At 42.8% G+C, this 14,487-nt stretch overlaps 2 protein-coding genes across 4 annotated transcripts in view; both read right to left on the bottom strand.

Moving 5' to 3' along the window:
* Nucleotides 1-8,853, bottom strand: part of RALA (RAS like proto-oncogene A) — a 77,738-nt gene extending 68,885 nt beyond the window's left edge. For 2 of the 3 annotated variants that reach the window (XM_022593039.3, XM_089917834.1), the window contains exon 1: nt 8,742-8,853. The gene's annotated coding sequence lies outside the window, so the exon portion shown is untranslated. The remainder of the gene's footprint in view (nt 1-8,741) is intronic. The other variant, XM_022593040.2, reaches the window with a different exon arrangement.
* A 4,863-nt stretch (nt 8,854-13,716) lies between these two features.
* Nucleotides 13,717-14,456, bottom strand: LOC111184487 (translationally-controlled tumor protein-like). Its single transcript, XM_089917836.1, is given in 2 exon segments — nt 13,717-13,896; nt 13,899-14,456. Coding segments are annotated over 2 exon segments (516 nt in total). The 5' UTR covers nt 14,365-14,456; the 3' UTR covers nt 13,717-13,846.
* Between the last annotated feature and the right edge of the window lie 31 nt (nt 14,457-14,487).

Raw genomic sequence — 14,487 nt, 5'->3', positions numbered from 1 at the left:
GCTGTGGGCCAAGACCCAGTTAGAAAGAGGCAACATGGGGGCTTAACTGGTGCCGCAGTGGTTGAGAGTCCGCCTGCCGATGCAGGGGACACGGGTTCGTGCCCCGGTCCGGGAGGATCCCACATGCCGCGGAGCGGCTGGGCCCGTGAGCCATGGCCGCTGAGCCTGCGCATCCGGAGCCTGTGCTCCGCAACGGGAGAGGCCGCTGCGGTGAGAGGCCCGCGTACCGTCAAAAAAAAAAAAAAAAGGCAACATGGGTCCCAGGAAAAGTGGAGATGAACAACTGGCCACGGATCAAGAGTACTACCTGGTGAGTAAGAGTTCCTCAACCTAGAGACCTACCAGCATTTATGGGACAATGGAGAGGGACTATAGTTATAGACTGGGAGTTGTAGGACTTGTAGGGAGGAGCTCCTTGGCATAAGGGACAAGAAATTAATACATATCATACCACCCAGCACTCCTGGGAAAGGAAATATTTAGAATGACTGAGACAGAAAACGGGATGTGGACTGGGAATTTACAAAATGGACCTAGATAACCTTGAAATTATAAGAATCTACAGAAAATATGCTACTTGAATTTTCTGGGTGAATTAGATGGCAGTGAAATGAAAATACTCTGCAGAACATGGGAGACTGAGCACAGGTGAGTGTCTGTAATTGCCGTGTGGAGGGAATGTGTGCAGGACGCTGGGCTACAGCTGATTCCACACCAACATATACCACCAGCCAGAGGACTAAATCTTTATAAATGAATTCTGGAGAAAGAACTGCCTCAAGGCCAGATGGACCCAGGCCCTACAAACTTGTCTAGAACTATCCCATATCTGTGTACCACGGGCCACCCCATCGATAAACTCATCTAATTACAAGCCTGACTTGCTACGTGACCTACAGACACAAGGACTCAAGCCATGATCACATCAATACAAGGTGAGCCTAATTCATCTGCAAAGCACAGAAACCACTTAAAGACTATGAAAGCCTAGAAGGAAATAGATTTTCATAGACCTATGGCTGCTTTAGCCTAGAGGAGAAATGGAGGTCACCCCGTGGCACCCACGTCTGGCTGAGTAAAGATTACAATGAAGTTTGGGAGAGGCAGGAACAAAATTCAGGAATGGTTGTATGAACTGGGAAACTACGGATCAATACCCTATCTTGATTATCATTATATCAATACTTTGCTGCTGCCCACTAGGAAATTCAACCTTCCTGCCTCTTACCATATCTATCTCTTACAGAAATAGTGAAGGACTTCAGTCTTTGAAAGGTATTTCCCCCGTTAAATTAATATCTAGTACAATGTATATCCACAGAGAAGATAATACAATAAAACAATCAGCATCTCTATTAAAGATACTGTTATATTACTATTTAACATTGTTCTGGAGATAGTAATCCATGCAATTAGATAAGACAAACAGATGCAAAAACACTGGAAAAGAAGACGATAAAATCTCTATTTACAGGTGATATAACTGTATATCTGGGCCACAGAGAAGCAATGATAAAAGTACTGAAATAATAAAAGTACTTAAACAGTAACAATAATTCAGCAAGGGGGACATCCCTGGTGGTGCAGTGGTTAAGAGTCCGCCTACCAATGCAGGGGACATGGGTTCGAGCCCTGGTCCGGGAAGATCTCACATGCCGCAGGGCAACTAAGCCCATGCACCACAACTACTGAGCCTGCTCTCTAGAGCCCGCGAGCCACAACTACTGAGCTCACGCACCACAACTACTGAAGCCCGCATGCCTAGAGCTCTGCAACAAGAGAAGCCACCTCAGTGAGAAACCCGCACACCGCAATGAAGAGTAGCCCCTGCACAACACCACCACTAGAGAAAGCCCATGCACAGCAAAGAAGACTCAACGCAGCCAAAAATAAATAAATATTTTTTAAAAACATGCAGAAATTAGCAATATTCATATACATGAATAATAATCAGTTGGTAAATATAACTAATAAGAAAATTCATTTTATAATAGTAACAAGATAAAACACAAAATACATAGGAATAAACAAGAAATGTTCAAAACTTATATGAAGTAAATATAAACCATTCTGCAGAGACACAAAAGTAGATTTAAGAAAATGAAAAGACATCGCTTGTTCTAGATTAAGATGTTCCAACACCATCAAGAGATCAGTTCTAAGTTATACAGTAAGTTTAATGTGATCTCAATAAAAATAATAGTGAGCTTTCTAATGGACTTGGACAAACTGATGCTAGAATTCATACGGAAAAATGAAACACGCAAGACTAGTACGGAAAACACTGAAGAAGAGGAGCAATAATGGGGAACTAGCTCTACCAGATATTAAATCATATACAAAGCCTCTATGATTAGAACAGTGTAGTACTGGTACATGAATAGTCAGACCATCCAAAAGTATAAAACATACCCAACTACATGTAGAAATCTAGTATATGATAAAGGGGGCCAAGATTTCTTTTTAATTAAATGGTATCAGGACAACTGGACAGCCATGTGGAAAACATAAAATTAGACCCATTCACACCATATATAGAAATGTACTCCAAATGGATCAGAGGACTGAATGTGCTCTATATTATAAATGAAACTGTATTAGTACTAGAAGAAAGCATGGCTGAATTCCTCTATAACCTGTGGGAAGTGAAAGGCTCTCTAGGACTAAAAATCCAGATGCAATAAACTTAAGATTAATATACTTGACTACACAGAAACAAACTTCTGCAAGTCAAAAAAACACACACCACAAGCAATGCCAAAAGATAACTGGGCAAAGTATTTGCAATATATATCAAAGTTAAATGACTAATATTCTTAAATATAAAGAACTTTTAAACTCTGAGAGGAAAAGACCAAAATTTATTTAGAAAGTGAGCAAATAACATGAACACATTAAAAAATGTAAAAAATGGCCCTGAAACATATGGAAAAAATGTTCAATTCACTTGTGATAAGAGAAATACAAATTAAAACTAGGCTGAGATACAATTTCTCACCTATTAGATTAGCAGAAATTCAGCAGCTTGACAACATGCTCTGCTGCTGAAGCTGCAGCACTCATACACCACTGGTGGGAATTCAAAATAGTACAACCCCGCAGGAAGAAAAATTTGGCAAATCTAACAAATCTTATATATACGTTTATCCTGAAGATATACTTCCAACAATACAAAGAAACAAAGATTTGCATTGCAACACCACTTGTAATTGAAAAATATTGGGTATTACTTAAGCGTCCAAATACAGGAGAAATGGTTGAATAAACCGTGGAGTACTATGTAGTTAAAAATTAAAGTTACTCAATTTGTGTATTACTTTTTTCAAGTAGTTACTAAATTGTCAGTACATAAATACTTATTAAGTTGTTTGGACCTAAACTAATAAATTAAACCATCAGGTGTTTCTCCTGACCTAGGGATGCTGTGAAAAAATTACTGATATAATAAGGATGTAATGAACTGAGAAAGTCTGGGAACTTCTGATAAAGTCCTGTGAAGACTTTTAAAAGGGCATGTGTACCTAGAGATACGCGGTTACTATAGACTGTGGTCAACAAAATTTACAATAGGCTAATGAAGTAACTGACCATAGTAGTAAGTGCTATTGTAGATTTTATGGCAGCTCGCAAGGGGAGCAACTAGCTCAGTCTTTTTTTTTTTAATTTATTTTATTTATTTATTTTTGGCTGCGTTGGGTCTTCGTTGCTGCACGCGGGCTTTCTCTAGCTGCAGCGAGTGGGGACTACTCTTCATTGGGGTGCACGGGTTTCTCATTGTAGTGGCTTCTCTTGTTGCAGAGCACGGGCTCTAGGCGCATAGGCTCAGTAGTTGTGGCATGCGGGGTCAGTAGTTGTGGCTCACGGGCTCAGCAGTTGTGGCACACGGGCTCAGCAGTTGTGGCTTGGGGGCTCTAGACCGCAGGCTCAGTAGTTGTGGCACACAGGCTTAGCTGCTCTGCGGCATGTGGGATCTTCCTGGACCAGGGCTCGAACCCGTGTCCCCTGCACTGGCAGGCGGATTCTTAACCACTACGCCACCAGGGAAGCCCTAGCCCAGTCTTGAAAGTTGTTTTTTCTTGTTGTTGTTTTGTTTTGTTTTTTTGAAAGGATGGAGTTGAGAGAAAAAATCAAATCAAGATACAATTTTTGGAGAGTTATAAGCTAAACTGAGTTCTGAAGGGCAAGTAGGGGTATATTAGGCTGGCGGAAGGAGGAGTGGTTAAAAATCACAGGAAGAGGAAATGAGGGACTGAAAAAATGCTAGCATTCCAGAGGCCTGGATTGCTGGAACTGAAGACCCTGGAAAAAAAGAAATGAGGCTACAGAGTTAGGTAAGGAGCAGACCTTAAAAGTTTTTTTTATATATGAAATTAAGAATAAAAGGAATTTGGGGCTTTCCTGGTGGCGCAGTGGTTGAGAGTCCACCTGCCGATACAGGGGACACGGGTTTGTGCCCTGGTCCGGGAAGATCCCACATGCCACAGAGCGGCTGGGCCCGTGAGCCATGGCCGCTGAGCCTGCGCGTCCGGAGCCTGTTTACCGCAACGGGAGAGACCACAACAGTGAGAGGCCCGCGTACCGCAAAAAAAAAAAAAAAAAAAAAAAGAATAAAAGAATAAAAGGAATTTGGATTGTATTAATTAGCAAGAAGGAGCTGTGAAAGGGTTTTAAGCAGAGGAGTATCGTGAATACTCTAACCAAGTGTGGAAAAAAGATTGGGTGGGGGGGACCCAACCAGAGGCTAAAAAGCTGCTACAATAATCCAGAATAGATCTAGACAGGGCAGCTGAACTAAAGCGTCTGCAATCACTCAGTAGTGGGGCAGCCTCATTTTCAATGGATTACTATGCTAGCTTCTCAACCGCAAAAGAAAGCAACAGATCCCGTGGCTTCGAAGACTACAGTCATGATCTTTGTGGAAACTGGGGATCTTTGCCCCACCTTCACAATGTGTCTGGGAGTATAAGTCGTTTCATAATCTTGCTGTGTTTTATTCTCCAAGACGACATTGACAAACCCTGATATTTAGTTTCAATAAGTGAATTCTGCGATGAAATTAGATCCCAGACTTCAAGGAGATTATGTGTGTCAAGCGTTATGTCTGTCTACTGAACCTAATACAGGCCTCTAGCTGTGAGGGCCTCTAAGAATACTAACATGTTTTCTGGAAGCTTGCTTCTTGGCTTGTACAGAATGCCCTCTTGATGTCGAGGAATAAGTTTTCACCTTCAGGTATAATTAAATCAAAGATGCAAATTCTCTTCTAAGATTTACTCAAACATCTTTTAAGAACTCACAGAGCTTTAACTGAATTTTTTCTATATTGTAACCAAATCCTTATGAGTGCAATAGGGTAGTAAGAAAGGTGTTTTAGAGCTAAAAAACAAACAAACAGAAAAACACAAAGAATAACTGTTACTAATAGGGGCTGGAGAATAAGCTATGTTTAACTTGAGCTCTACACTTCTTTTTTAAACCAAGAGATGAACACATCTCTTAGATCTCTTAGATCTCTTAGAATTAGGCCCATTGAAAAGAGCATTTTTTTTTTTAAAAAGTGCACAGCCTTGGGAAGAGTGAAGAGAATTCTACTGGCACCGAAGAGCAGTTAGACCCTTACAAGAATTCTGCCACCTTTAAGCCTCCATACTAAACCCAAAGAGAAAATAATATATGGTCTGAAATGGTAAAAACAGACCCATGTCTACACCTCTGCTTTTTTTCCACTCTCCCACAACCTCTCCCCCATGTCCTTCAGTCCAAGAAAGAACTAAAAAAACAACAAGGTTGCAGGAAAGGTCACTACAAACAGGTCTCCAACAGTCCTCTCAAATAGGGACTATTCAGGTACTTGAAAGGTAAAAAGTAATAATCAAACACCAAAGTTGAGTTCCTTATACTCTACTCTCCCAGGACACTTATATGAACAATGCCCATCCATTTTTTCATCGTGGCACACGTAGAAGGTGATAACATGTGGAAGGAAGGTCATAAACAGAAGACTGGCTGCTATCTGAGGCCACCTGGCCAGGGTCACTGGTTACCCCAGGCCCCATGTGATGGCCAAGAGTACTGAGGAGATCAGTATCCTGGCTTTCTTAAAGCTCAGCTCAATCAGAATCGAATTCTTTTCTCAGTCTTTTAGGATTAATTGCAATAGCCAATGTTCTCAGAAATTGTTACTTTAAAATCCAGACCCTATTACGTACTAGTGGCCCAGCTTCCAGCAAATAACTTCCCTTAGCCTTAGTAAAGTATGGAAAAACTACCTATCTTGCAGCAGTAGTGTGGAGATTAAAAATTATAAGCTCTTATCACAGTGCTTGACAGGAAATCAATGTAGGAGGACTGTTATTACCAAGAGAGTTGTTGAAATAAGGGAAATCTGACCTCTGTATAGTGGTTACGTCACTGAGATAAGAAATTACAGGCTTTACTCTCCCTAGTGTCTAAAATTAAAACATTTTATAAAACAGTGAAAACCATGAACTGTCTCCCTACTTCCTCAAAATCATAATCTTTTTCCCCATTAATATTCACAGCCTCTTATTCCAGTATTTTAAAAGTGATTGTCTTCGCAACCCATGTACAAATGCATATTACACTGACACATATATACACAAGAAGTGATACTAGTACATTTATCTATGTTCTGTAGAAGCTGAGCTTTGAAAACCAGTGTAGGACCAGACATTCAGAGACGAAAGAAGATATCAGCACTTTTTTATTTGAACCTCACTACAGTGAAAATAACCCAACCATCTATAGACAAAAATTATCTCCCCACACAAATGGTAGACAAGTTTCTTTCCTGTAATTAGCCCCTTTTCCCTGAAAAAGAGTTGTATGAAGAATTAACTGCAAAGAAAGTGTTGTATGAAGAATTACTTCAAAATAATTGATACAGATGACTGCATATTCAGCAGACACACTGGAGAACAGCACCTGGATCTCTGGAAAAAAGTGTTAAAGTGGCTACTGGTAAATCACGTCAAGGTCATAAGAGGATGTCAAAGGACTTCATGTACCCGTGGAAAAAAATGAGCCACTATAAGCAATTCTGCAATGTACCACGTTATCTCAACAGTGGTAAATCCCAATTTCCTCTATTTGATTAAGGTACGGTATGGTTATCAACTCCAAACACAAACTTCCTATCACCAGGAAATCTCTTCTTGATAACCCTGGGCAAAAAAGCTCAAGTAGTAAACATTTAACACTGGAATATAAGTTATTATAATGCCCAATCACAATACCCCAAATATAATTTTAATCTTTCAGGGGAGGATAGTTTTGGAAGGATGGCAAAGGATTCTTCTTGATTTGTCCTTTGACCATGCTAAAGAACAGAAAGACAAAGCAAAATCTGCATCCAAACTGAAACAAAAACACAAACAAAAAAACCTTAGGCCCCCCCCCTCAAATAAATGACTACTGGAAGGCCACTGTGAGATCACCTACACATTCATTCATTCACTGAAGAGCTGTGTGAATAACTTCTATGTTCTGGCCACATCGCACGGAAACACAGGGATGAGTAAGACATGGCTCCTGCCCTGAAGAAATTTATAATCTAAAAATAATGTTTTCAGAGTCACAGGAGTCATTTTATAATAATATTGCATTAATAGAGACAGAAACATAAGCGAATAAGACATATTTAAATACATTAGTAAACATAAGCTAAAAGGAATACCTTTGGTGAAAACTGAGTTCACTAACGACATTTAGTATATACTTTCTGAAGCATGATTAAACTTGTAATTTACTTCCAGGACAAGAATTAACTCATGACACATATTTTATAATGATCTCCCGCCCCGTCCCCCTCCCCGCGGCCCCCAAACACAATTCGTAAATTAGGTGCTTTTCAGCTTGACAGGCAGGGCGTGGCCCTGTAGTTCTCATACAACCTCAATGACACTTGGATGAGCTCTCGCAAGTCTGGACATTCAGGTTTCCGAGAAAAGGCCAGTCAACTCCCTAATTCTCCCTAAACCTTGAAACAACACTGCCACCTCTCTGCGCCGTTACCCCCGCCCACTTACACACATATCCCCTGCCTAAAGCACACAAATCATATCTTCCACTTCTGGAAAACCTTCAGGAACGAACCACGGAAGAAACACCTCCCTCACTCAAAATATCCATATTCTCGTCCGCGTTTCAGAGGCTTGATTCCCGATTATTGGCTAAACCTGTGCAAGAACCCAGGACCGGCTATTCAGTTCAGTGCGGACCATCTAATGACTTCCACCTGAAACAGCTATTCCTTTAACTGGCACAAAACCCTACCGGAGACGCTTAAAAAGCAACTGCTCGCACACAGACAAGGAGTGAAAGAAAGGGAAGGAGGGGAGAGGGGCGGAGTGAGGCGCGGGGACTGCGGCGACCGGTCCCCCCAGGTTGCGGGCACCGCCCAGGCGGGGACCTCGGCGCGGCGGGACAGAGATGCGGGGTGACCTTCCGACGAGGCCAGCTCGACGGGGTGCCGGGGTCGGGAGACCTCGCCGCAACTGTCCGCTCTCGGGAGTGCACTCGCTCGCACAGCGGCGAACCCGGCGCCCCGGATTCCAGCCCGGGCTCGTCCCGCAGCTGGTTCCCGGGGAGAACGCAGGAGGTGCAATTTCGGCGTCCGGGCCCGGCGCCTGGGCCTCGGCCCGCCGCCGCCCAGACACACCCCCGCCGCCGCCCCGGCGGCCCCAGCCCCTCCCCGGGCAGCCCGGGCGGGCATAGCTCACCTGCACCGCAAGCCGGTCCACCGCCCCGCGGGCTCCGGAAGCCGCGGCTGAGCTGGCTCCAGCTGGAGAGTGCTCGGCCCTTGTCGTCCGGGAGGCTCCGCGCCGGGAGCGGCAGAAGGAGGAGTCCGACAAGAGGCGGTGGAGTCTGGGCGGCAGGAGGAGGCGGAGGAGGGCTCGGGACGCCCCGCTCTCGGGAGATCCACCCTCCTGCTGGCCGCTCTGCAGCAGCAGCCGCAGATCACTTCCGGGGCGCTGGGAGCGGGGCGGAGTCTGAGGGGAAGCAACTTCCTGTCCGCGGGCTGAGAGGAGGATGTGGGGGCCGGGGCTGGAGAACAATGGCCGGAGGGAGCGGGCCTGCTGGCGTCCACCCTCCGCGCGCTGAGGGCGGGCTGCACTGCCTCTCGGGCGACCCCACCCCCGGTCTCTGCGCCCGGCGAGGTGAAGTCACCTCCCCGGGGCCCGGGAGGGGCCGCGGGCCTCGCAGAGTTTCCCGGATCTCGGCGCCGGCGCCACGACATCCTTGTCTCTCTTCTGGGGACCAGGAGGGGGTTTTGGGGGAAGGAGGGGGAGAGCGGAGGCCGCCATCTTGCTTCCAGGGGGCGGCCTCTTCTCCCGGAGCGTCCTAGGCCACTCCGTCCTGTGGCCGGGATTTTCCCGAGTGGAACCGGCGACGTGGCTCGTCGCGGGCTGAATCCCTGGAGACGGGTCAGTCGCCTGCCCTCGCTGGAGGGTCTCGGTGGCCGCCCTGGGCCTCCTGTCTAACAGCTGATCCCGGGAGGACTCGCATCCGCGGATAGTCGGGGATCCTTTTCTGAGGATTCTCGAACCCACTACGACACAGCGGGTCTGATGTCCGGTGTGGCACTGAGATCATCCCGCGGCCCCATCCTGTGATTTGGGAGCCTAAATTGGAAGTAGTTCCACTAAATCGTTTGCTTTATTTAATCCTTCCACAGGTTCGAAATCGATCGTTAGACTAACATGCATTAACAGCTCCCCTCTTAACTCTAGACATTTATTCCCTTATCCTCCTCCCTCCCCACCTCGCACCTGAGTAGCAACACTCATTGCTTGACACAGTCCATTCAAGGGATGCCCAGAGTAATGGAAGCAAATAATTACGGTTGGAAGTATGGCATATCAAGGTATACAGAGAAAGGAATGGATGAGTTTACTAAAACTGTCAGATTTTCAAGATAAACGGGTTTTACAGCACCAAAAAGGGATTTTACAGCACATCCAGATCCTGACAAAAAGGACATGAAACAAAGGAACAAATAAAGAGTATTGAGAAGTCTGAGTAGTAATTACAGGACTTAAAAGTTCAAGGCTGGGCTGCTGAAGAAGCAGTCAGGAGTCAAACGTGAACTGTCTTTCATGCCGTGGTGAGGCCATGAATAGAGGAATGACCCTGGACAGACTGACAATTTAAGCTGTTGGTGGAGGACAGGTTAGTTGAGGGGAGGAGCAGGGTAAGCAGAGAGCTTGCAGACAAGGAGCCATTACAGAAATCAAGAGAAAGGATAACCATAATGTGAGTGGCAGTGAGCATCCGAAGAAGATGGATTCCTAAAATGTTCAGGATGCCAAATCAACTAGTTATGATGATAGATTCTTGGGAAGCAGGTGCTTGCTGGATGAAAGAATGGAAGTGACAATACTGATGTTCTGCTTTTGGGGGAGGATAAAGGTGTATTTTACCAAATGAAGGAAGGATTGGGATGGGGTTGGGGCAGAAAATGAGTGCCATTTTGGACCTGACGTGTTTTGTGGTGTCTAATGGCAGTTGCTGTGTGGGTCTACAGCTCTGGGTAGGATGGGATATGAAGTTACAAACACCACAGACTTGTATTACCACGCCCGAGCCAACTGCAGTCTCACTTTATTGAGCACAGATTCAAAGCCACTTCTCCTTTCTCCCTAATTTTTCTTCGGAAAAATGCTGAAATATCACATTGAAAAAAATCCCCATGTGGTGATATATGCATAATGGTCTTCTAAGGACTATATTTCTTCTAAGGGCCGTAAAGTTTAGGCTTACAAGAAACTGAATATGACAAAAGTATAACTAGTATAGCATCATAAAATAATATCATTGTTACCTTAATTAAAATTTTTAAAATTTAATCATTGACAAGACAGGTTAGTTAAACTAGCCACAGATGGAGGATTGAGGATGGTAGGTTACACAAATACCTGTTGAATGGAGAGCTAGGAGGAGGATAGCTTTAAGAGTGAGCAAGGGGAACGCAATGAAAGACAACCTCAAGCTCGTTAGCCAGCCTGTCTCAGCTGATTCTTGTTTGTCCACAGCTATGCTAACCTAGCTTAAAGCAGTCAGAAACAGAATGGATCATTTTCGAGCAGAAGCTTCAGAAAGCCACATATAGCAAAAGCCCTATAAATAATAGGTACAGTGGCAAACCAAAGACTAATTATTAGTTGTTATTCTATATTCATGTATAGCAGGATTTTTTGAACACAAAAAATGAGGAACTCTCACCTTTAGTTCTTAGATTATTCAAATACATTTATTCTCAATTTTCCTAGAATAAAATTACATTTAGGTGTATTGACCAACCATGTAATGGATAATATACTGAACTAGAAATGAGAGCAATGATCTTGAGTCCCAAAGTTCTTTTCACCATATGACCCAAGCAAAGTCATTTAACCTCTCTATGCCCTAGTTTCTTTGACTATAAAATAGAGATTATAATAACTTTCTACCAGCCTGCCTCTCAGAGATAAGAAATAACAAATTAATGCTTTAAAAGCTCTTTGAGGTACTTGGATGAAAGGGCATAATTTTAAGTATATATTATTAATAATTAGCACTAGTATCCAGTAGAACTCATGAGCATTTCAAAATTTCCTGCCTGGGCACCTCAAAGAACATGAAAGGTTCTGGTTTAAAATATACTTAGATTTCGGAATTCACTGACAGTCCAGTGGTTAAAACGCACTTTCACTGCTATGGACCCAGGTTAGATCGCTTGTTGGGGCACTAAGATCCCACAAGCTGTGTGTTGTTGCCAAAAATAAATTTTTTAATAATAATAAATACACACACACACACACACACACTTAGGTTTCTTATTGACCTTATTGTTAATTATTATTTATAAACCAACCTTATGTACTAACATGGTATGAGTAAAAAGTAAGAGGAGAAGAGTTTTAGTAACTACAATTCTTATGTTTGCTGCTACTTATAGCTAATATATACATTGGGGAGACGTATGAGATAGGTATGCTTTTGTCAGAATCATGTTTTAGAATTAATGATTAGTCTACTACAGTCATTTAACTGGAATTTTGCATTAAAGCATTACTCACGTCCCCATAGAATAATAAGACTTAGTATGCAGTTACATGTTTGTCTGTAGCATGAAGGTGAGCATTCCTATAAATCTTCTGTCATTCTCATCATTGTTTAATCAGAAATACAAAATAAAATACATAGTCCTCTGAGCTTTTGTCCAGTGTCTCTCCCTGAAGTAGATGAAATTTTGCCTCTTAGATTGGTTTCTTCGGTATTTCTCTTTTGAAAGGTGTATGCATATATAAACACATTTAAATATATTCATGGCTATATAATGTACATATTTATTTTTATATATGTGCTTATCGTATACCAATTTATAAACATATCAGTGTACAAAAGCTACACATATAGTAGTAACTGGTAACAACAAAAGCCTCCTAGATGTATTGGGGGCCAGATGAGAAAGTAGTTGGTTATTAGCAATTTATCTCTAAACTACTTGAAATACATGTTTTATTACTAGTAGAGTTATAAGCATTGTCTGTAATACCCATGGTACGTTAACATTTGTATTATTTGATTTTATTTTCACAACAACTTTATAAGACATGCATTGTTCAAAAAAATAGGTTCAGAGGGCTTAAAGACTTGCCTAAGGGCTGAAAAGTCTTGCTACAAATTGTCAAGTAGCAGAGTCAAACTCACATCTCTTATCCTGAGGCTCTCAAATTACTGTTCCTTCTAGTTCTTTATATGATGGTTACCAGCTTGATATGACAGTTATGCCAGAACATATTTATAATATGAGCATTTCTGGCTTATGATTGATTGCCTGTAGAATCTGTAAAATTCAGCCAAACTTAAGTTTTTAAAACTTAAACTGCTGTTCTTACGTTTATGGCTGTGTCTATCGCCTTGAAGACAGGCACTTACTTTTATTCATGTTCATGGTGTCAGGCATTAGTACTCAAAATATTTTAGGGATGAAAATAAAAAGTATATTGTGATGATTAGTTGAATACTTTAAGGGGGAAAAAAATCACTTTGGAAACTTTTAGGTGTGTGAATATGTGTGTGTGTGTGGCCATTTTCTGCACATCCAGGTACAGATAATTTGTTTTGTTTTGTTTTATAATTTAAATCAGTGAGACCATTGCCTCCATTTCCTGCTTCATTTTATTGCCATCAGGCCTAAAGCGGTAGGTTTACATAGGTGCTGTAAGTGACAGTCACTTGTATGATACCATTCCTAATGTTTCTGTTTGGACTTAAATATTCTAGATGGCCCTTTTGTTGTGGCCACTGTAGTGAGAACGTGTAAAGAATGGAGGTCTGACATTTAGGCTTTACAATCCTGCCCTTCATGTCCACTCTTGTGAACCACATATTTCCATACTTTTTCTGTTGGGATTAAAGGATAAGACTACTAGATCAATGGTTCCCAAGTATTGCTGCTCACCAGAATTTGTACAGACAGTCCCTGACTTTACGATGGTATGAAAGCAATACTCGTTCAGTGGAAACCATGCTTCGAGTTTTGAATTTTGAACTTTTCCTGGGCTAGCCATATGGGCACGATTCTCCCTCTCTCTCTTTCTCTCTCTCTCTTTTTTTCTTTTATTTTGAGTTTAAATGCATTTTATTTTTAGACAACCTACATGACACGTTTTTTTTTTTTTCCTCAAAAACAATGCCTCTGCTCCAAACAAATCAACATCAAAACGAAGAGCTCCAGATGACATCAGTCCCATTCATCTAAGTCCTGGTGTTGTGTGGATGAAAAGCAGCAGCCAGCCAGTTATGGCGAGCAGGTGATAGATCCAAACAGCCAAATTTGTTAACATTTTTCCATTTCTAGGCCATCCTTAAAGAAAATCATATATGGGTCACACCATCCTCACGGTAATCCAGCAGAGCAACCATGCCATCTGGATTCATGTTTTCACCAATAAAGAACTGATAGTTTTTGAAATTAGCAAGGATATTCTTGATTTGTTCTGCAGCCCCTGTCATAAAAGGTTTTCCTCTTTCTGGTCTCTGTTCTTCAAGCTTCCCTTCGATTGACTTCATGTAATCTTTGATGTACTTCTTGTAGGCTTCTTTTGTGAAGCTGGTTTCCTGCAAGTGATGGTTCATGACAATATCCACACCAGTGATTACTGTGCTTTCGGTACCTTCGCCCTCGGGGCCTTCAGCGGAGGCATTTCCACCAATGAGCGAGTCATCAATGTTACCCTCTGTCCTACTGACCATCTTCCCCTCCACCTCCAGACACAGCCCGTCCGCGACCTCCCGGATCTTGTAGATGTCGGAGAACATCTCATCATGGCTGATGAGGTCCCAGTAGATGATCATGATGGCGACTGGAGGGAGACAACGGTGGCACTAGCTTACGAGCACGGAGCTCAGAGCAAGCGCGGTGCAGCCGGAGCGGCGCTCGGGGGAGGGGGGAGCGGGCGGAAAAGGCCGACTCTGCCG

This window comes from Delphinapterus leucas, chromosome 9, assembly GCF_059928025.1.
Source record: "Delphinapterus leucas isolate spDelLeu-1000000601 "Yukka" chromosome 9, BTC_Dleu_Yukka2, whole genome shotgun sequence".
In the NCBI taxonomy this organism is placed as follows: Eukaryota; Metazoa; Chordata; class Mammalia; order Artiodactyla; family Monodontidae; genus Delphinapterus; species Delphinapterus leucas.
The sequence above is the reverse complement of the archived record's forward strand: the minus strand, read 5'-3'. Positions and strand labels throughout refer to the sequence as shown.